General features: G+C 43.3%; 1 protein-coding gene across 4 annotated transcripts in view; it reads left to right on the forward strand.

Moving 5' to 3' along the window:
* Positions 1-16,305: 16,305 nt before the first annotated feature.
* The window catches only part of GRIP1 (glutamate receptor interacting protein 1), a 492,217-nt gene continuing 485,123 nt past the window's right edge, over positions 16,306-23,399 (forward strand). Inside the window, exon 1 of one of the 4 annotated variants that reach the window (XM_084810562.1) lies at positions 16,306-16,578. In XM_084810562.1, coding sequence (XP_084666688.1) covers positions 16,524-16,578 — 55 coding nt within the window. In that variant the 5' untranslated portion in view covers positions 16,306-16,523. Of the gene's footprint in view, positions 16,579-16,948; positions 17,053-23,399 lie in introns of those variants that run through there. The other 3 variants (XM_084810565.1, XM_084810561.1, XM_084810564.1) reach the window with 3 other exon arrangements.

Raw genomic sequence — 23,399 nt, forward strand, 5'->3', positions numbered from 1 at the left:
GATCAGCTTTCCCTAATGTGATGCCTGTAGAATCAACCTGGTAAGCTTGATATTATCACTGGGAACTAGCAAATGTACTCGACTCTGCTTAGAAGCCTTGTTTAAGAATGGTGTTAGATATTTCATGTGTTTGAATTTATGCATGCATAAGCTCTTGTATTTAGTAATGTTATGGTAATATTTTGTAGTAAAAGACAAAGTATCTTGTCTGAGAGTGTTTCTTAAGAACTAGAATTCTGTATTACTTGTATCAGAGTGAAGTATCCAACTGGTTGTATATGGTAGTAAGAAAAATCTGACTGTATACACAGTAGACAGGTGATCAATGGTTGCCAATGTACTGACAATATCATTTGAGAGAATCTCTGAACCAGGGCATATGCCACAACGGGCACCACAGGAGTGCCTCCTCATAAGGCAAAGAGGTAGTAGCAGGCAGCAGCATGACCAGGCCTCTCCTTGCCAAAGTAGCTCCATTCTGAGAGTGGTAACAGCACCTTAACAGCTGTTACACCTGCCCCATGGGCTATCTGTAGTCTCCAGTTCCACACAACACAGGTGGGTGAAGCCCAGCCAGGGAAGGTCAGTAAATTAAACCTGGGGTGTGTGTGTGAGGATTCCATTGAATTCAGTTGAGAGTGGCTGCAGTGCAAATGGTACAATGTGGACTTGGATGGACAGTAAGGCTGGCTTTCTGGCATGCCCAGACAGGCAGCACTGTGGCCTGTTAGCCCTTTGGTTTGGTAGCCTGCTGGAGCACCTGCCTCATAAAGCATCCACCACTGACTGTTGACTATGGAAATCACTGACTTCCTGTCCTGTTCCACCTGGCATTGATTGGCTCCTGGCTGAGTTCACTTTAAATTAACAACCAACGAGGTGCTTTCCAGCCCACAGGTGAGGAGGGGAGAGAACACTGGAACATTGCCCATCTGGGAAGTGGGGGAGGGGGGTGTTGCTTGAAAGGACAATCCCTGCCAGTCTCAGAATCACAAGGGAAGATGCATTCCTTAGGCACGCTGGCTTTTTGTGATTTAACCCCATTCATGCATAGGATTGGGCTTTTATTGTTGGTATGTAAAAGCACCATGAAACCCTATGCTTTGCTTTCACCCACAAAGGCTGGGAAAGTGCTGAAAGAGAATATAAGGGAAAGGGAGTGATGGCTGTCACGCTATGAGGATGGCCATTCCAAATTTCATCCAAGCTCATGGGCATCCACAGGAAGGAGCAAAGGGCAATTGAACCCCTGTGGATGAGCCATAGTCTCCAGATTCCCAGTTTTCATTTAAAAAAGCAATCTCTACCCCTTATAGAACCCAAGATGTGATGCAAAATGTGCAGCCACTATTCTGGCTATTCATTTTGTGAGAAACTAGCCTGCTCCCACCTTTTCATCCTTTTAGCCAATGAATGAAATCACAGCAGTGGTTAACACATCCATCTGGGTGTGTTAACCCCACTGAGCGTGTTAACCCTTTTTGGTCTAGTGTTGTTGGTGTTTTAGGGAAATGCAGATGGGGCTGTATAATTGATTGTAGTGACAATTTATTAATTATGAGATATAGATATATTGTTTTAAAATAACCTACCATTTTTAGCACTTGCAGGAGGCCCAAGTGGAACCTCTCCCTATCGCTTTCTTAGTTTTGGCCTTGGAGCTGAGACAGCATGCCACACAGCTCCAGTATTTTCTCATGTATTGTAGAAATAAAGAAACCTCTTGTGAAGGTACCTGGATATATTGTGTTGTCTACAGAACAGAGCCTAGCAGGAGCAGGGATGTTGGAGAAATCCTCCACGGACCCCAGTGAGGCCGGATTCTATTGAATCTGGTCCCCCAAAGTCCATGGAGAACCGGATCTCCTACCTCCTCCTCTGGTGCGAAGTCCTCGCTGGCGGATCCTGCCTGCCGCCGGCTCTGAAGCCCCAGCAATACGGCCACCATTGCCATCTCACTGGCTGGACTGACTAACTGCGGACGCAAATGGCGTCCAGTGTAGCCAAATACGCCATTTGTATCCATGCTCTTTGCTGTGATAGCCTACGTAAATCTTTACATAGCCTATCACACAAAGGAACAGGGACGCAAATGGCGTATTTGGCTATGCTGGACACCATTTGTGTCCGCAGTTAGTCAGTCCAGCCAGTGATATGGCAATGGTGGCTGTATCGCTGGGGCTTCGGAGCCAGCTGGCGGCTCCACGGAATCACCGCAGAGTGAAGCCAGCCAGTAAGGATTCCGGGGGGGGGAGGAACGGATCGCCACCCGCCCCGGTGGACCCCCTGTGGATGGCGAGGTAAGGGATTCATACATCCCTAAGCAGGGGGCTCCAAGCTGAGAAGGTCACCCCACCCCAATATTAACCATGCCCTTCAAACCTGTAATGGCCTGTCACCCAAAGGGCCATTGCAGGGCTGAAGGGAGTCATGGAAAGAACTGAGGGTTTCAGCTGTTGGTGGAAAGACATTGTCTAAACATTGAGAAACAACAGAGGGGTATACAAATTTCTCAGAGGCTAGATCTACCTATTGTGGTAGACCTGGTGCCCAGACTTTATCATGGCTCAGCCACCAGATCTACCAGAAATGGTAGACCTGTTATCTGATGCTAACAGGGCTTGTTTGAAATGTGGAACTATACACAAAATGTATAGTTCAAGGAAAAATATGCAGTTCCAAAAGAACATTGCTATAGTTCAAAATTCAAGCCATGCAAAAGTTATATTGTTAGCTGATGTAAAGGGTGGCTGATAACAATGTGAAAAGTAAAGTGAATAGTCCAGCCTCCCCTGGAACCCTAAAACTTGATCAAGTGACACAGTGATCTTATTTTTCCTAATTTTCTTCAAGTTATCTTTTTAATGTCTCCTCATATCCACTTATATTTCCCTTAAATATTTACTTCTAATATTTTATCACTTTTATTAATTTCTCTCATTTCTTAAATCCACCTTTACTTGATTTTTGTCAATGAAAATTGCTTCCCACTATAACTCCCCCCCTTGCTTGTAGTACATAATCTTGTAGACTTCAGCTGCCACAATGTACTCTTGTTTTCTTTTGCAATGTAACAAATGTAGGGATGTACGAAACACCCACCTGGCTCCGTGCCGGGCAATCCGTGGGGGGGGGGAGGTGCGCCATCCGTCCCCCCAGAATCCTCAACGGGGGGGAGGCACTCCATCCCTCTCCCCGGAATCCTGCCCGGCTGGCTGCGTTCTGCGGCCAAGCCGCGGAGCCACTGGCCAGCTCCGGCCGCCTGTAGCCGGACATCCAGCCGCTGGGCAGCCCTGCAGGGATGCAAATGGTGGCTGTCATAGCCACCGCCATTTGTGTCCCTGTATTGAGCCATGGTAGGCTATGTAAATATTTATGTAGCCTATCACGGCAGGGGGAAAACCCCCAGCGTACGCAAATGGCGGTAGCCGCCGCCATTTGCGTACTCTGGGTTTCCCCCCCCCTGCCGTGATAGGCTACGTAAATACTTACGTAGCCTATCACAGCAGGAGGGAAAAAAACCCTGCGTACGCAAATGGTGGTAGCCGCCGCCATTTGCGTACACTGGGTTCCCCCCCCCCCGCCATGATAGGCTACGTAAATACTTACGTAGCTTATCACTCACGGCCTCTGCAGGGACGCAAATGGCATCCCTGCGTTAGCCATGATAGGCTACATAAGTATTTACGTAGCCTATCACGGCTAGGAAGAGGAGGAAGGGAATGGCAGCCGCAGGACAGCCGCCATTCGCAAAGCAGAGCGGACAGGAGCAGGCAAGTGCTCCGTTTCGTGCGCCTTTCGTGGGGTGGGGGTGGCGGGGACTTTGTCCCGCCACCTTTCGTGGGGTGGGGGGCGGGGGCTTCATTCTGCGACGGATTTCGGGGGGGCTGAATGCACTGGCATTCGGCCTCACCGAGATCCGTCGTGGAATTCTCTGACAGTGACATCCCTAAACAAATGTGATGTGAAAAGAAATAGAATGCAAAGTTTGACCCTGAATACAAACCTGAATTGTAAACATCCTGAGATGTAATCTGTGACCCAAGGCATCTGAGTGTTAATTTAGAACACTATGAAATGTAAAAAGGTCAACATTCTAAACCAGTCCATATCATGTGAATAGCCCAGATCAGGAAGGGGAGGTGTGAATGGAGAATGAATGGTTTTATTGTGGGAGGACCAGATGAGGGTGCTCTGGTATGTGTTGAAGATTGCCAAAGTATCAGTTACAGAAGATGGACATGGGCCAATAAAAAAGGGATATCTGCAGATGTTCTGATAACAAGGACAGCACTTCACGATGTTGGGGAGTCGGAAGGAGGTGCTAGGCTGTCTACAACAAATGTCAATCTTGGGAATTGGGAACATGATGTATTATCAACAAAGAACATACAGAACCTCTCTTTGATCTCATGAGCCCCAACGAGGGGAAAAGAGTATAAAATCCCTGAATCTGCCATTGTTTAGGAGGGGCGTGGTTGCATCTGGATTGTTTGTATGTGCACATACCAACAGTACCCTCGATCCACGGGACATGTATAAAGTGCTCTGGCCAAGTACTTGATGGCGTTGTGGGGAGTATGGTAAAATTCTGGGAAAGGATTTACTGTCCAGGGCTTAGATAAGGTGCAGTTATCTTTGTTCTGTCGTACTTAACCATTTGGGTTTTAGATATAAGACAGCGGGCTTAGGCTTGGGCCTGGCTGACATTGTATCACCGTTGCCTCAGCGGGCCATTTGCAGCAGTGGACCCATCTGGAGCTGAGCAACAAACAGGGGCTAACTGTATACATAGTAATTTAATGCACCACATTTGGGTAACTAAGTTGCTACCTAAGAGGTGTGCAACCTCTTAAGCCTCAGAGAAGGATACAACTTCTTGAGGATTGGGAATTTTGGGCTCTTATCTAAGAGGCGTGTAACCTCTTCAGTCCTTAGCTTCAGACAGCCTGAAACTCTTTTGAGATTTCTTTGTAATTAAGGTTGTACCTAGGAGGAGGCATGTAACCTCTTCAGTCTTGAGCTTCAGAGAGCCTGAAACTCTTTTGAGATTTCTTTGTAATTAAGGTTGTACCTAGGAGGAGGCATGTAACCTCTTCAGTCTTGAGCTTCAGAGAGCCTGAAACGCTGAGATTTCTTTGTAATTACGTTTGTGCCTGAGAGGTGTGTAACCTCTTCAGCCTCAGAGAGCGTGCAACTCTCTGGAGAGGTTCTACTTTTGCTTATTTCTTTTATTTCAATAAAACTCCTTTTCTTTCATCCACATTGGTTGTGTGCGTGTTCTTCTCCACTTCATAAGATCCCAAACCTCTCAGCCTGATCAACTGAGTGGTCCTGGGTATATTTCACACAAGCATACTCATTTCTCCTTCCACTGCTAAAGATGCCCCCACAGACTCCATTGGACTCTCTAGAGCTGCATTTCCCAACCTGGTATCCTTCAGATCTTTTGGACTTCAACTCCAATCAGCCCCAGCCAGGAAGGTCAATGGTCCAGAATTCTGGGGTTGCAGTCCAAAACATCTGGAACGCACCAGGTTAGGGAAGACTGTTCTAGAGATCACTCACCAATGTTTCCAAGATGAAGGAAATCATTCTAGGATGAGTCGTGTGAAGTGTCAAATGTTAAGGGCAGTAATGCTAGAAAATATGTGATATGATATTCTTAAGACAGTTGTACTGTGTTGTGCATTTGGGTTTCCCTCCCTCTTGTTCCTAGCTGGGGGGTTTTAATCTCTCACTCCAAATAAAGTTTTGTTGGAGTTCATGATGCTTCTTAAATATAACCTTCTGCGTTAGTTCTGTTCAATTCCCAGGAATTTCTACTACTCTGTGTGGGCTTCCAAATGTCATAGAATTCTGAATGCAATTCTAAGCAACAAAGAGTACACACAAGGAAAGTACACAGGTGTGTTGTAGTGGTGCACGTTAAGCACACAAATTCAAACCAGAAACTGCTCTGCAGCTTTGCCCACCACCCTGGAAAAATTTCAGTGGACGTCCATGCAGGGCCATTTACATGATCCTGCCCACACAGCCACTGCATACAAGAGGTTCTCGTGTGGCATAAGCTTTCTTAGGTAAGAGTCTGCTTCATCTGACTAACCAGGCTAGTCTATGAAAACTAACACCAGAATAAATGTATTAGCCCTTAAGATGCCATGAAGCTCTGTTGTTTTTCTTACAAAAGACTAACGCAGCTTCTGTTTTACAATTAATCTCCATTTAAATCGTATTGTTTTGCTTGTTCTACAACAATGAGAGATACGGTTTCTTGGGTAATCAGAGATCCATGCATTTAAGACTGAATCCACTTGTTCACTTGTAACCCCACTGATTTGAATGATACTCACAAAATGTTATATTTAGCATTTGCATTATTCTGAAATATCCAGCAGAGACAGAAACTGCTTCTCTGATGATTAACATCTCTTGCGTTAAGCCTGGGGTTAGAAACAAGTGGATTGAAGAAGGAAAAACCCAACAACTTATCAGTATATATATATATTTTAAATGAGCTGTTAGATGAAGAACTTAAACCTTCCCTCATATTTCAGTGAAAATGATGTGAATTTTCTAAATTGTATAGTTACTTTAAGTAATATCAGTATGGATCTCAGAAGAATGACAGATTTCTGAAAATGGCAAAGACAATTTTGGATTTATATTTGGGCACATAAAAAATTTGACAGCACAATCTTAAGCATCTTTGCTCAGAAGTAAGTCCCTCTAAGTTCAGTAGGGCTTGCTCCCTAGTCTAGTAAGTGTATTTAGGATCACAGCCTAAGTTAAGGCCAAAACTCTATATAGAAAACTGGACAAAAGTGGCACAACGCTGCCCATCATTGAGCAGCCTAACAACAAGCCTTTTACAGTGGGTCTTGGGGAAAAAAAAAATCAAATTCCTATGGGTTAATATACGCCAGACTATTATGGACAACAGTCTTAAAAATCTTAATGGACAAAAAGCCAGTGTGGTGTAGTGGCAAGAGTGTTGGACTAGGAGCTGGGAGATCTGGGTTCTAGACCCCACTCGGCCATGGAAGCTCACTGGGTGACGTTGGGCCAGTCACAGACTCTCAGACCAATCCACCTCACAGGGTTGTTGTTGTGAGGATAAAATGGAGAGGAGGAGGATAATGTAAGCCGCCTTGGGTTCCTTGCAAGAGGAAAAAAGGCGGGGTATAAATGCGATAAATAAAAAAATAAAAAAGATAAATGCTACTCCCACGACATAACACAGGCTTCCTCAACCTAGTGCCGTCGAGATGTATTGGACTGCAACTTGCATAATTCCTATGGTGGTTGGGAATGATGGGAGTCCAACCATCTCAAGGACACCAGGTTGGGGAAGGTTGATGTAACACATAGTTACAAAGTTAGTTACATTACATATGGAATACTGCAATATTCAAGCATAGATAGTGGCGAGAAAAAGTTTGTAAACCCTAATGATAATTACAGAAATTCCATAGTTATACCATGACAGTCTTCATGAATCAAAACCAATCATTTTCTAAATATCCAATAAATATCCAATTGGGTTTATATTAACCAATTCCATGTCATGTGCAATAAAACGATGTATAAGTTAGGCAAACAATGAGTACTTAAGATTCAGGGTATGTGCAAAAGTAAGCGAACCTCTGGTTGCATCAGCTCAATTAAAGGGAATAATTAGAATCAGGTATTTAAGTAACTAGGTAGCTCTTCAGGGGCGAGTTTGGGAGACCCCACCTTATAAAAGGATCAGAAACTGTGAGTTTGGTCTTCACCATATGGTTTTATGGAAACACATCATGCCACGATCAAAAGACATCTCTGAGAACCTCAGAAAAGCAGTTTTTGCTGCTCATCTGTCTAGAAGGGGTTACAAAACTATTTCTAAGGATTTGGGTTTCCACCAATCCACTGTCAGATAGTCTACAAATGGGGACAGTTCAAGACCACAGTCACTCTACCCAGGCGCAGTCATCCTACTAAAATCTGTCCATGAACAAACTGGCGCACTATCCAGGAAGTAAAAAAGAACCCTAGAGTAACATCCAAGGATCTGCAGGCCACTCTTGTCTTGGCTAATCTGAGTGTCCATGATGGAACAATCAGAAAAAGACTGAACAAGAATGGTGTTCATGGGAGGATAACCAGGAAGAAACCACTGCTCCATAAAAAGAACATTGCTGCCCATCTGAAGTTCGCTCAAGATCACATAGATGACCCCCAAGACTTCTGGAACAATGTTCTCTGGACAGACAAGTCAAAGGTAGAACTTTTTTGACCTCAATGAGAAATGTTATGTTTGATGAAAAACAAACACTGAGTTTGAATAGAAGAACCTCATCCCAACCATCAAGCATGGTGATGGGAATGTGATGGTTTGGGCCTGCTTTGCTGCCTCAGGACCTGGATGGCATAGCATCATTGACACAACCATGAATTCTGCAGTATATCAGAAGATTCTAGAGGAGAAAGTCAAGCTATCTGTCTATGAGCTGAAGCTGAACTGAAACTGGGTCATGCAACAAGACAATGATTCTAAACATACAAGCAGTTCAACAAAAGAAGGACTGTGGAAGAAGAAATTCTATGTTTTAGAATGGCCTAGTCAAAGCCTGGACCCAAATCCTATTGAAATGCTGTGGCAGGACCTGAAGCGAGCTGTCGATGCAAGGAAGCCCTCAAATGTCACAGAATTGAAGCAGTTCTGTAAGGAGAAATGGGCCAAAATTCCTCAAAACGAATGTGAGAGACTGTCCAACAGTTGCAGGAAACACTTACTTGAACTCATTGCTACTCAAGGACATGCCACCAGGAACTGAATCTAAAGGTTCAGATACTTTTTCACATATGGATATTGAATACTGAATCAGTTGTGGATAAATAAATGTTGGGAAAGCATCATGTTTTGTGTGTCATTTGTTTAATCAGGTTAGCTATTATTCTTTATCTAGGATTATGGGGTTAGATTAAGATCTAATAACATTAAGTTGGAAATATGTGATAATCCTAAGGGGTTCACAAACTTTTTCTCTCCACTGTAACTCCCCCTGCTGACACAGCTGCCCTGGCTCCCAATTTATTTCCGGGCCTAGTTCAAAGTCCTGGTGATGACCTTTAAATCCATTTATAGTTTAGGGCCAGGATATCTGAGGGATTGCTTTCTCTCAATGAATCTGTCCCATCCACACATCAAGACAAGGGTAATAACCTTTTTTCAGGCCAGGGACTGAATTCTAATTCGGGAAGGGTCTCGGGAGTTAAATTCTAGCCATAGGAATTTGGGCATGGGGTAGGGCCAAGGAACTATGCAATTCCTACCAATTTGGACATTTTCCCACCAAGCATATGAAACACAGCTCACAGAGCAAATCTACTCAGGAGTAAGACCCAGTGCAACAGCTCTTGAGCCAGGAAAAGCACAGCTCAATTTTGTGCAGGGTATTCTAAGTTTAATTTCCTTTAAATACCCTCTTATTTCCAATCATAGATCATAGATAGTAGAAGAAGCATGCGGGCCAGATGGGGAACCTCCAGGGGTCCTATGTGGCCCATTGACTGGAGGTTCTTATCTTTGCATTAAGATTATTATTGGAGGTTTTCTTATCTATTTCAACTATCCATGAGGTCCATTTGGTTGGGATCAGGAAAACAACCTTCTTGGTAGTCCTACCCACTCCCTGAAACTCTCTCCTAAGATGGCTTCATCTTGCCCTTCCTTCATGCCATTTTCCCACCAGATGAAAATGTCCTTTCCTTTTAGAAGTGCTTTTGGCCTGTAACATCTTGCTCTAGTTTTTATCTGCTGGTAATTGTACTGATATTGGTTTTTTTCTTGCTGCTGTATGATGCTAAGGTGTTGATTTGCCCTTTGCTCCTGTTTTTATAGGTTGTACTTTATTTTGCTGATTTGCAATTGAATGCTCATCTTTTTGTTGCTTTACTATTGATGTTAGCTGCCATGGACTACTTTTGAGGAAAGCATTAGATATATAGATACATAAATTGTACTGTCCCAGTGCTTAGAGTCTGCATTGTTTTTACCCCTTACTGCTGATTTCATTTTGTGCTGCTTTATTATCATTGTTTTATTGTGAGTTTGTATTTTATGTGTTTAATTTACTTGTACACCACCCAGAGAACTTTGGTTTAAACCTACTGACCGCTACACATACGTATACGTATTCAGCTTCCACCCAAAACACACTACAAGACCCATAGTCTATAGCCAAGCCCAACAATAGAACTGTACCGTATATGCTCAGATTGGTTGGATGGAGACTCACAACTTAAGGATTTAAGTCAGGCTTTCCTCAGGCTACAGCACCCACCCAACAAAGTAATACAAACTAAGGCCGACCACTGCTTCAGCCCAAAGCCCAAGTTCCGAGTCAAAGTGGGGTGCCTCAGGCCATCTCAGAGTCAAGGCAGAGTGGGCACAAAGTGGCCCAAAGTGAATTGGGTTGCTCCAAAGTGCTTCGGTGCCATCCAGAGGCCCAGAGGCCATGCCACCGCCCAGCCGGGTCCTCTGGGGACACACCCGCAACCATCTTGTTGTTCGGGGGGGTGGGGGAGCCATTTTTTAAAATGTCGATTCCCTGTTCTTCCAGAAATACAGGGAGTTGACATTTAAAAAATGGCTCCCCCCATTCCCCAGAACAATAAGACGGCTGCTGGTGCACATCCAGAGGCCTAGGAGCTGGCGACAGCAGCAGCGCGCCCTCATTGCAAGCTGCTCCTGCTGGCCTCACTCAAGCCTTCACGGGCTCCTTGCAAGGAAGGAACTAGTGAAGGCTTGAGCAGAGGCAGGAGTCATCCTCCAACCAGGTGCCCTCTCCTCCTTGCAAGGAAGGGAGAGGGTGCAGTTGGAGGGCGACTCCTGCCCTCCAACTGCATGCCTGTCCAATCCGCATGGACTCCTTCCATACAAGGAAGGAGCTGTGCAGACTTGACAGGCGGCCGGTGCCTCCCGCCAATCGTTTCTTCTCCCTCCTTGCAAAGAACTGTCCTTCACCTTCGTAGGCTGCGGCAAGTTGTGGGCCCCCCAAATCAGCCCAAGCTGAATCGGGCCTGCCTTGGAAGCCCCGAAGTGACTTCTGAGTCAGGTCGGGGTGGGGTGTCCATGCACAGCCCTAACAGAAACCATTTTTTTAAAGGCCAGGCTTGTATGGAGGACTACTACCAGAAAGATCCAGAACAGAAAAGAGAATGCCACTGGTTAGAACATAGAGCTCTCAATTAAAACCACTCAAATGGTTCATCAGTGATCTACAGTCCTGGACAATGACTCTTTCCCCTCACGGGTCTTGGGTGGTAGGCCTATACTTGCTTACAGATAGCCCCCCCCTCCCCGCTACTCACCAGAAACAGCAAGCCGTGTAAAGGAGATACAGACATAGGAACCAAGATGTCAGCTCTTGTCTTCATGTCTATTCTGGTAACACTGTTACAGGACCTAATAATGTTATCCACAACATCAGGGATAACCTGTTCATCTTCTAATGTAATATCACATGCCAGCAATGCCCAAGCAGGCCAGAATAAATGTACAGAAATCTGATTTCAGACATGGGCCACATGGCAATATTAAAAATAATAAGAGAGGGGGAACACTTCAGCCTCCCAGGTCACTCCGTCATTGACCTTAAGATGGCCATTCTTGAACTCAGAAACTTCAAATACAGATTTCAACAGGAAACAACTGAACTACAATTCATCAAGAGATTCAATTCTATCTCCTGTAGCTTGAATAGGGACAAAGGCGGCTTAAATACACACAATACATGTGCTAATTACCTCTGTTATCACCCAACAACTGTTTTGTGAATGGCCACTGTCAATAAAGGAATAATAACAGTCTACTTTTTGCATTTCAATTTCCTCTGACCTCACTATTTACAATTCCCTTTCCCCCACCCATGTGTGTATCTGATAAAGTGGGCTGTAATCTATGAAAGCTTATGCCACAATAGATTTGTTAGTCTTTTTAAAGTGCCAGTTTGCTACAACAGACTAACATGGTTACCCCTCTAGAAATGAAAATAAAGAAAATGTCCCCAGGCATTTCTCCATGGACATGTTTTTTTTAAAAAAATCTGCTGCTTAATAAGGAGTACAAATGGAGATATTTCTTGTTATGGGTATCTATGTCAAGTCTTTCAAGGATTTATACTGTAATAATCAGATGTTGTTATTACTGATACAACAGGAAAACCAGAGGTTAAGTTGCTTTGGTTTGAATATCTTTTAAAAAAGAACAACTCAGATCATTCACTGGAGTGGAAATACTTCTTGATTCTTCCAGTGGTTTGATGAGAAGTTGCACTCCATCACTTTATAATTTGCTGCTCAATCATACTCAACTTTCTAAAAGAAAATATATAATAACATGGGAAACCACTCTAGGGCAACCTATTCAGGATGAATTATGTTTACCAATTGGAGCCAATTTTCTTCCATGATCTCTGAGCTTTTTAAAGTGGTATCTTACACCAGAACAGATGCAATATTTATAAACAATAGATTTTAAAAAATAAAAGATGAAGGCTGTGTGGAGCACTAGGTACATGCTTACGTGTTTGATGGAAGGAAGTCCCATTGATTGCAGTGTTGTTCAGAATTTGGGGGAATAAATTAATCAAACAATACATGTTTTAACAGGATTCTGATTAGAATTTCAACCTCTTACAATGCCATTGGTCTTCACTGAAGAAGAAAATATACTGTGCAGTTATAACAAAATAATTCAACGTGTTAGTTATTGCACTTATACTGGTTGCTCAGAACTGAAAAGACCATAAACCATTTATTATAGCGGAATGAACGTGCAAACTTTGAGACACGCTTCTGATGGACAAACTCTCACAACGACTGAACAACAAATAGAATATTTGGTTAGTACATAATCTAGCTATATTCAGCACAATATTTAGAAGAGAATATATGGTTATAAAATGAGATCTGTAATTTGTTTGTTTGTTTGTTTATTTATTGCATTTATATCCTGCCTTTTTTCCTCCAAGGAACTCAAGGCAGCGTACATGATCCTCCTCCTTCCTCCATTTTATCCTCACAACAACAACCCTGCGAGGTAGGTTGGGCTGAGTGTCTGTGACTGGCCGAAAGTCACCCAGTGAGCTTCCATGGCCGAGTGGGGACTAGAACCCGGATCTCCCGACTCCCAGTCCAGCACTCTAGCCACTACACCACACTGTCTCTCAATTTGTTGTTTACTAAAGGATACACATTGATATAGTATAAACAGTGGGAGAGAAGAGAGATTGAATGATGGTTAGTTTATTCTGTTTTGTCAATAAACCATTTTCTTAATAAAACGTAAAAACATCCCAACTTGAATAAAAGGTGGCACAGAGTGGTAGGTGGCAGTATTGCAACTGAAACTCTCCCCACGACCTGAGTTCAATCCCAGCGGAAGCCGGTTCTCGGGTAGCCGGCTCTTGGGTAGCCGGCTCAGGTTGACTCACCCTTCCATCCTTCTGAGGTTGGTAAATGAGTACCCAGCTTGCTGGGGGAAAGGTAGTCATGACTTGGGGAGGCAATGGCAAACCACCCCGCTACAGTCTGCCATGAAAACGCCAGCAACAGCGGCAACCCTCTAGGAGTCAGCAGTGACTCAGTGCTTGCACAGGAGGAACCTTTCCTTTCCTCTGTAATTAGTGGCACCCAGATCATAATTTTATTCTGCCGCTGGCTGGATCATTTTCAAAAGCATAGCAGGGATGTGGTATACTGGGATTTGGGTACATTATACAACAGTCATATGAACACCATATATAGAGGGAACATAAGAACATAGGAAGCTGCCTTATACTGAGAAAGAGCATTGGTCCATCTAGCTCAGTATTGTTGACACTGACTTGCCCAGTTGCTGCCCCAGTTAGGGCAAGAGTTTTTCCTGGGGATGCCAGCAGTTGAAACTGGGACCTTGTGCATGCAAAGTAGGTGCTCTACCATTGAGCTACATCCCTCCCCAAGGGGATACATTCCCTTAATTCCCTTCTCGCCATCTAAACATGACCAGGTGGCTTGGCCCTGATTACAGGGGCTTGTTAATCCAGTTAGCTGTTAATCTGAGTGACAAGAATCATCTAACAGCACAATCCTATGCATAGCTACTCAGAAGTAACTACCATTGAGTTCAAATGGGATTTATTCCCAAATAAGTGAATATAAGATTGCAGTTTAAAGTACTCTAATTTCAGGTTATTGGCCTCAATTCCATAAACAAGACTTACTAATAAGAGTCAATAATTGACCTTAAAAGGTTTTTCACCAAGACTTTGTAGTATTACGAAATGCCAAATTGGCACCATAAGGTGCTTAACATTCAAGGTGCACATTCATAAAAAAAAAATCAGTTGGTGTTTAAAAGTAATTACCATATATATATATATATATATATATATTATAGCTCTGGAGTAAACTCAAAAGAACAGCTGGGATTTTATGGCTCCTGTGGGATTCTGCAATATCCTGAACATAATCCTGGAAGGATTGTGTGTGTATTCTAAAACAAGATGGAAACATAAGATACTACATGGACATGACAATTGTTGCCTCAGAATGAATATCATGTATGATAATGATGGATGTATGGGTGGAGAGAAGGTAGAAATTTAACAACCATCCTAGCATCCCTTGTTGTCCTGAGATAAATGCTACATGGACAATGGTATTGTCTCACAGAAAGTTAGTGTTCCATGCCAAGATATTAGAATCTAATTCTAATTAGAATTAGAAGATATTAGAAGCCTTTGGGGTAGGGATTGGTTGTTTTATTCTGTACAATGCCATGTGCACTGATGGCACTATATAAATAATAATAAACTGACAATGTTCAAATAATATCCATAGGATGAGGGCAACAATAACAATATACTTTTAGAAGACCCTTTCCCTCAAGTCCCAAAATTTTTCATAGAAAAATAGGAAGCTGCTTGTGACTACCATTGTGTATGTGTATGGGGGGTGGGGTGTTAGTTACTCACAACTGCAACAGTATTTGGGGGTAAAGAAATTGTAATATAAAAGCAAGTATTTGGGAGAGATAAATAGGTCGACCCAGTGGTGGATCTCTGCCTTTTCTGTGTGGCCAGATTTCAGAGGTGGATGACTATACTATACCAAAATGTAATTACTGAGTATGTGTTTATTTTTATGATTGTGGCATCATGCCTTCAATAATTTTTCACTGTTTTCAAAATTTCCTCAAAATACTTTAAAAACAATTGTATTATACCAGGCATGCAAAACACAGATAGAATTTTCTCCAGGATGACATTTAACAAAAATATCCTACTATGCCTCCAAGATATATTATGACTAATTTTTAGCAAACAAATGAGGGGCGGGGAGGGCCCCCCACAACCATGACCCATCGTCTGGATATTTTGTTTCGCTTCCCCTTTCAGCTAAAGGTCAAAATATGCTAAAAAGGAAGACAGTTTAGGGGGGAAAGCGAGTGTGACCCGAGGCGCACAAATCCTGTAGCCTTTCTGTAGATTATCTTGCAGGATTGGCTCCGTGGGAACCTTTGATCCTACTAGGCGGCAGCAGCTCCACCAAACCTGCAATCCTATGCACACATCTACTCAGGAACGAATATCTCCTTGAACTACTTTCGAGTAAACATGGATCGCGCTGCAAATGCACTTCTTTAGGATTACGTTTAATGAGACTGGGGGTGGCGATCGAGGCGTCCTTTTAAAGAGGGGGCGGGGGAGGAAGAACCGTGTCAGTGGAAAGAAGTTGAGAGCTCGCCCACCACTCCTTTGGCTCGTTAGTGTTTACACGAGACCTGGAGTGTGGCCAAGGTGCGTGGTGGGTGCAGGTTTTGGATGCCCTTTGCTACCTGAGCGTCGTCGACCTCGCTCCTGGCTGTGTGTGTGTGTGTGTGTGTGTGTGTAGAGCGGGAGCCTCGCCTCACATTCCTCCTCAGTCAGGGTCTGCCTGCCGCCCACGGCCCCGGCCGCCACGCTCTTCTCAGGGGAGTGCGCGCGAGCTGCCCGGCCCTCACACTTCCCCTTCCCCCGCCCTGCTGGGAGACTTAGGGAGCCCCAGGGAAAGGAGCCCAGCTCGGCGCCGCCGCTCGCTCTCCGTCCCTCCCTTCCATTGTGCAGCCGGCAAGTCCAGCACCCCCACCTGCTGGCGGCGGCGAGGCGAGCGACGCCCCCCTCCGCTCCACTCACCCCTCTCCGCGCGCGTATGTCCCCAGCTGAACCGGGGAGGCCCCCTCCTCCCGCAGGAGCGAACGGTGCCGCCGCCGCCTCGCCCTCCCTCCCTCGCAACGCCTTCCCTGAACCAAGGCAGCTGCGTTAGCCGTATCAAACGGCAGCGGCATCGCCTCCGTCCCTTTCCAGCGGCGGCTGCCCTGAGGAGCCGCCACCGCGTTTCCCCAGGCGGGCAGCTGAGGGAATAGGAGGTGCCGCCGCCTTGGACTGCAATGTGCGCCCCGCTGCTGTTACTACTGCCGCAGCCGCCGCCGCCGCCGCAGCCCTGAAGGAGCCATGCCGGGCTGGAAGAAGAACATCCCCGTCTGCCTGCAAGCCGAGCAGGAGAGAGGTGAGCGAGCGAGCGAGCGCGCGCGCGGGGGGCACGGCGCTGGGGGCTTTCGTGGCGCCGCAGCAGGGAAGGGCTGGTTGAGCGCCCCCCCCCCGCCTGCCCTTCCCCCACTCCCTCAGGTGCCGCGCTCCGCTTGCTTGCACCGAGCCCTCCTTCAGCTCCGGGAGGCGGGAGAGCAGGGCGGGGAGGGGCGTTCGCGGGCTTGCCCAGCAAACGGGGGAGTGTCTGTCGTGAAAGAGGCACCTGAGGGCAAGCAAAGCGGGGAGGGCGGCACGTCCTTCTGCCGCGAGTTAACTTTTCTTCGCCGAGGCGCCTTGCGCGGTTGCTTGCTTGCTTGCTTGCGTGCTTCCGGGGGGGGGGGGGAGAGAGAAGAAGAGGATGTGGCGGCGGCTCTCCTTCAGGCAGCCCCTCCGTCGGGCCTGGCTTCTGTTTATACCGCTGGCATTCTTGGGATGCGAGCAGACTTGGCGGAGTGTAAGCCCCTGCTTTGGGGGGAGGTTCTGGCTTGTTTTGTAGGGGAAAAGTCTCTTTGCAGACACATTTTGGGCCAAGAGTAAGTGTGTTTGGGAGGAAGGAGAGGTGGTTTGTGCGTTAGAATTGAGCTTCCAGGTGGCGGCGGCGGCAACAGTAGCTGACGGTGTAAAGTCGGGGTGGTGTTTGAGGGGGGTAGTTAATGCTCTGATTTAGGGCACCCATTCCCTGCAAACCACACAGAATCTAGGCACAGTCCACGACCATTCCCCAGTACTCTACATAGCTGGTTGTGGAACTCTGTCAAGGTAGGCAGCACAGAGTGTAAGGGGGAAAGAATGGGCAGCATTGCGTCTGCTTTGAGGGTACAGTTTCTTTTATGCCAGATACTGTGGTAAAATAGCACCCAACTATGTGTGCATGACCCTTTGATAAAGTTACCAGATTCTGCTTCTAGTTACCTGTTTCTACATAATTTTAAAGGCTTCCCCCTGGAAACAAATAGTCTTAGATATTTAATCCTTGGTGGAATTCTTACTTTGTTTGTTGGTAAGGACCATTCTGGGTGTGTGGCACTTCTATTAGTAAAGCACTTTTTATAGTCTTAAGATTTCCCTGAAATAAGGCATTATTATATTCTGTTCATATTCTTAATAGTTGCCACACAAACCCATATTCCAGCACCAAACAAAACTTGGTTTCAAGTGCTCAGCCTTTCTGAACTTTTATTGGTGTTGCTGTTTTTATTAGACTCTGTGGAGAAGCATGCAGGATGTTTCTTCCATGAATGCTGTTGCTGTTGTGCCTTGTACTTCATCCATCTTAAAAACTAGTTCAGGAAGGTAACCCACCAGGTATTGTCAGAAATGGCATTCAGTACCCCCCCCCTCTCTCTCTCTCTCTCACACACACACACACACACACACGGGTACACACACACACATCAAATATGTTTGTAAAACGACAATTCCTCTCCATTGGTGGTCAAGAAGCTTCTGGATTCCAACTGCTAAAACCAACTGATAACTGTGCAGAGATCTTGTAAACATCCAGAAACAATTGGCATGAAGAACTCATTCTCAAGAGAAGTCAGAATTACAAAAAGCCTGGAGTTTGAAAAATACTCCCATAATTTATTTTTATCAAGGTCAATGATATCTGAAATATTTTTGTGATTTTAGTGACACAAAGGGGATGGGGGGAGTGACAACTTTCAATGTTGTTTGAGAGCCAGATGGGATTGATAAATTGGCAGAAACAAAATAAATGTTTGTGTGTCAGTGTATGGTTATATGCTGGTTACTGTTGGGGTTTTTTAATACGTTCCATTTGATGTTTTCTGGTAATTTTTCAAAATCAACCAAACTTTGGAGGCATTGTACATTCAGATTACAGCTTTGTAATGAATTCAGCTCTGTCACTGGGTTTACTTTATCCAGATATTATGTGTGTGTGTGTGTGTGTTTGAAGTGCCTGATTTAGGCTTTGATGTACTAGAATTTACAGGTTCTTACCGTATTACTTATCAGAATGTAAAGTATGGTTGCACACATACCTTTAGAAGGTAGGGCAGATCTTTGATTCATAAGACTTGGCTAATGAGAGCTGGAAATCTATTCTCCGATTTTCTTTTTGATATATATGGAAATATTAAAAGGATAGATCACCTAGAAAACATTAAATATGTTCAAAGACATGTTAAGCTCCGACTGAGAATAGAAATCTGCTTAAAAGTATATTTCTCTTTAACAATAAATGACAAAAGTAACCAAGTACAAAGGGTTTTATTAGGTTTTACAAGGTTAATTGAAATGTAAGTATTCTAGCAACAGATAACTTGCATGATTTGTTTTCTATTACATAATAGTATAATAAACTTCATCGAAAGGCAAAATACACTTGAATAAACTTACATATTCTGGAAAAACAAAGTATTAGATTGGCTGTATTGTCACAAAGTGAGCCAGCTCCTTTTTAAAAAATGCAATCAAAATGATCTAATATCTGCATAGCACAGGCAGTGAAACCATTTTTGGGTATAAAAATCAGAACCAGGAATGGATATTGTGCTTTCTGCTTGATCTTTTTTTTTTTTTTGGTGTGCAGTTGAACAGTTGCCTTTGGACGTCTTTGATGTTTTTCTGCACCAGTAGATATGCTGCTTTGTAAACAGTTCTCATGCTTGTTTGTTCACTTTGTATTTTCTTTGCAGCTTATTTTCTTAACAGAGCTCAACAAACCCATTTAACAAATTATTATCACTCTTGTTTTCTTTCTCCATGGTATAAATAAAAAAGCACTTTGGATTTCTGAGGGAGAGTTCATTTTATATTGCTCAAGTTTAGCTAATCAATTTAGCAAAACTTCAGTGCTTCTTCAAATTCAATTATCTCTTTCCTTTTGGACATAAGGAAAATAGAAAGTGGTCAAAATAAATAATTGGTGTTGAATTAGGATACAAAGAGGAGACCAGATAAACCTTTTAAACTAACCAGAAAAATAACCAGTGTTGTAAACAAATGATGCATCTTTAGTGTTTATTATGGTGTTGACTTAGAAAGCAATTACAAATACAGTTAAATTCTGATTCAAAGCCAATTTGCTTACATCTCCCTCTGCTGTTAGTAGGTAATATTTCTTTTCTGAAGTTCATTTATAGAAATCAGGCCAACATAATTTTTCTTAACTATTAATGCAGTGGTATTTTACTTTCAAAGAATCAATGTTCTCTACCTTAAATATTTGTATTTATTTATTTTGTGGACTCTGTGTGTATAAATAAACAAATATACTGGAACAATATTGAATGCTTTATATATTTATTTATGGTCTTGTGAGATGGATGTCTGAAAGAGGTGATGATTTCCATCTACATACACTTCAACACATCAGACTCTATCAACTGGATGAAGGTGGCCAAGTTGCATTTTTCTTCAGAAGACACCAGAAAGTGCCCTAAATACTTCAACAGCTAACTTGAACACTGGTTTTTCTTCTTAGTCACTTCTTTCTATAACTTGTAACTGCATATCTCTGTCTTTGCCTTGGAAAAGTAAAACAAGCACTTACGCATTTATACTTTTGCCCTTTTGCACTAAATATCCAATACACCACAGAAAATGGAATATCTATTACTAAACAGAAGTACAGTAGCTCAGCAGGAGAAAATCACTGTTCTCTTTGCTTGCTTCCAAACATAGTGTAGAAATCAGGTAACCATAATTCTTATGGTTCCTACCTGCATCCATTATGCATCCTCTTTCCATTATGCATCGTCTTTCCCATTGGCTGCCTCTCTCAAACATAATTACTAGGGACTAATTCCTATTTAACAGCAGTTCAGTATGTAGGTTGAAGTTTCATGCTGTTGAGATAAATAACACTAAAGCCTGTGCTTAATGCTGCTGTTAAAGGCACAGGAGTAGGGATGGGTTGAAAATCTGGCAACCCTAGCAGTCACTAACTAATCATTTGGTGCTGCCCTGTGTAAGAAGCTATACTAAAGGCTTCCTGAACAAATAATTCAATTCTAACTGCAGTTGTAAGTCCCCTTTTTATCACCCAGATTTCAACCACATTGTGATCATGTGGTTGAAATCTGTTAAACTGCATAGGAAGCACCTTCATACAAAGAGCTATCCATGTGGATATCCAACATGTAAATGTTTGTGTAAATGAATTGATCTGTATCTTCATAGACTTCAGTGGGACATTATCTCGAAGAGGCTAGATGAGGCAATTGTCGTATTAGTGGCATTTTAGAACTCATGTACAAATCAGATTACTGCTATTCTCATAGTTCAAAAAATTATAGATAAAAAAAAGTTGCAAATGATTTTGGTCTTTTTCAGTTTGTTACAACCAAGATTATGCAAATGATTACTTATATAAAAGAATTCAGTTGTGGTCTATTGAGTAATGAGATTGTAACAGCTGCAAAATTAAAAACCTATGATTTCCAAAATGATACGTAAGAACCCGTCAATGTAATATGATGTATTCAAATTCAGGGAATATTTTCCTCTAGATTTTCTGCATAAACTGCTAAACCAAATCCAGTTATAAGCCACCTAAAACACTTTTGAGGTTGACACTCTTCAGTATTCCTTCCAACCAAGTTAAATTATTTTATGGGTCTCCTGTTTCAGCTTTACAACTAATCAATTTTGACAGGAGTGTAGCGAACAATGAGTCATGCTTGTTTATGGTTTGGAATTAAGGTGGCATCACAAATGCAGAGTTTGGTATTAGGATGCCAACGATTTTATCTTCTATGTAAAGCTTAAATTACATCTATATGATTTTAAATATCCATTTAGGGTGCAATCCGATGAATGTAGGACTTTTTTCTGTCTAAACTCCCAGCATGTCCTGGCCAGCCATCCTGGCTGGGGCATGCTGGAAGTTGTAGGACTTCTGTCTTAACATGCATAGGATTGTGCCCTTAATTACTTCTAACTAGCCAACTGCGTCTATTACTAAGCTCCATGCAGCGTGACACTATGTAAAGTTAGATGCACCTAAGTCCATGCTTCAATGGACTTGGGAATGTTTAACTCTACATTGATTGGAACAGGGTATTAAGCTTCCAGTATGAACCTCTCTGGCAGTTGCCTTTATGCCAGATACCAAACATTACCAAATGCAGTGTGAAGAGTTACCAGAAGAAAAAGGCTGAAGAACTGGGAGAAACAGGTCTGTGTATGTGCAAAGCTAACCCTGTTCTCATTCACCCCAATTGCCACTCTCAGAATTGTTGCTCCTCTCCGAAAGATGTATTATGGACTTGTAGATATGTTGTCAGGCAATGATTGGATATTGGGTCATCAGTCCTTTATGTTCCAGTATACTTAAAGGTTGAGGAATCACCAGTGCTGTCAAATTCCAATTGTTCTATTCAGGATGTTTTACTTGGCCACGTATTTATCACAAATTATTTTTTAAATCACCATTTTCACAAATGTTTGTACAAAACAAAAGCTCCTACAATAACAGCAGAACTCATGTTCGTGCCCCTTCTCTGACTGCCATGTCTGGATGACAGCACTTGATGTGAGGGGGATATCCCCCAGGAAAAAGAGGAGAATAAAAGAAAAAAAAAACCGTGAGAGGAAGGCAAAGAGAAATCACAAATGATAGAGGAGTTTTTTGCAAAGCCAAACCAACACTCGCAGAGACACATTCTAGAAATATAATCCTACTAGTCTGTAGCACAGTGGTGGGCATCCTGCAGCTCTCCAGATGTCATTGGACTATAACATCCATCTGCCCCAGCCAACAAGACCAATGTTCAGGGATGATGGGAGTTGTCTGACAACTTCTGGAAGGTTATAGGTTGCCCACCCCTGCTGTAGCAGCAAAAAGTTCATTTAGACAAAAGACAAGTCCAATTCATATGTTGTTGGGGTGTGGTATCTCTTCTGTGTTACTTGGACAGGCAATACTGTTACAAATAGCTGAGTTTACAGGGTGAGATGCAGACTGAGATTCACAACCTAAGTGCAGTTTTTAGAGCAACTTTAGATAAAATGCAGTTAAGTTCAATTCATTCACAGTTTCCACATTCACTCAGATAGTTACCAAAGTTGGAACAATGGAACCCAGTGGGCAGCTAGGTCATATACTCAGAAGCAGGACATGTGCTGTGTGCAGCTGCTTCTCTGATGTTCATGTCTTCCTCAGAGTTTTACTTATTTCAGTGTATCTTATATATTTTTTCTCTCAAATGAATGTAGAAAAACATGTCTGTTGACTGTGTCTTGGTTGTATATGTATTGGGCTTATTTTCCATTTATTTGGAAATTCCTTTTCTTGATGCTAAAGGACATCACCTTTGAGTAGTTTTGACCACTACTTGATGTGCTGGCAACATTCCTGGATTATATGAGCTTTGCCTCAGGTTTTTCTTCTGGTAACTCTTCATGTTGCATTTGGTAACATTCTTCCATTTAAACCTCAGGAACCCTTTCACCTAAAAGGGGGCCATTATTAGTGACAGTACCTGGGTTGGATAGATTATTTGTGTCAGGAGTGCCCTAGCTGCCTCTTACAGTCCCCTCCAATAGCCAACTCAGGACACAGACGATGAGGATTCTTTCCAAGGCTTTATTCCTTTATTACTTAATGACTCTTACAGATACTAATCACTAGCGACTAAGCAAGGAACTGCACTGGGGTAGATACAGAGTAGCCTAAGCTCCAGGTAAGGCAGTTGGTCCCTGTTTGAAGGAGAAGCGTGGGAAGATTCTGAACTTATGGGCTAGGGAGAGATCCTCCCTCTTTCCCTTGGGTCCTCGGGATGTGACCGTTGTTTTAGCGCCAAACGAGCAGAGCACCTCCTTTCAGCGCCC

The sequence above is a fragment of the Heloderma suspectum genome, chromosome 7, assembly GCF_057233095.1.
Source record: "Heloderma suspectum isolate Gila_16-S chromosome 7, 16-S_ref, whole genome shotgun sequence".
In the NCBI taxonomy this organism is placed as follows: domain Eukaryota; kingdom Metazoa; phylum Chordata; class Lepidosauria; order Squamata; family Helodermatidae; genus Heloderma; species Heloderma suspectum.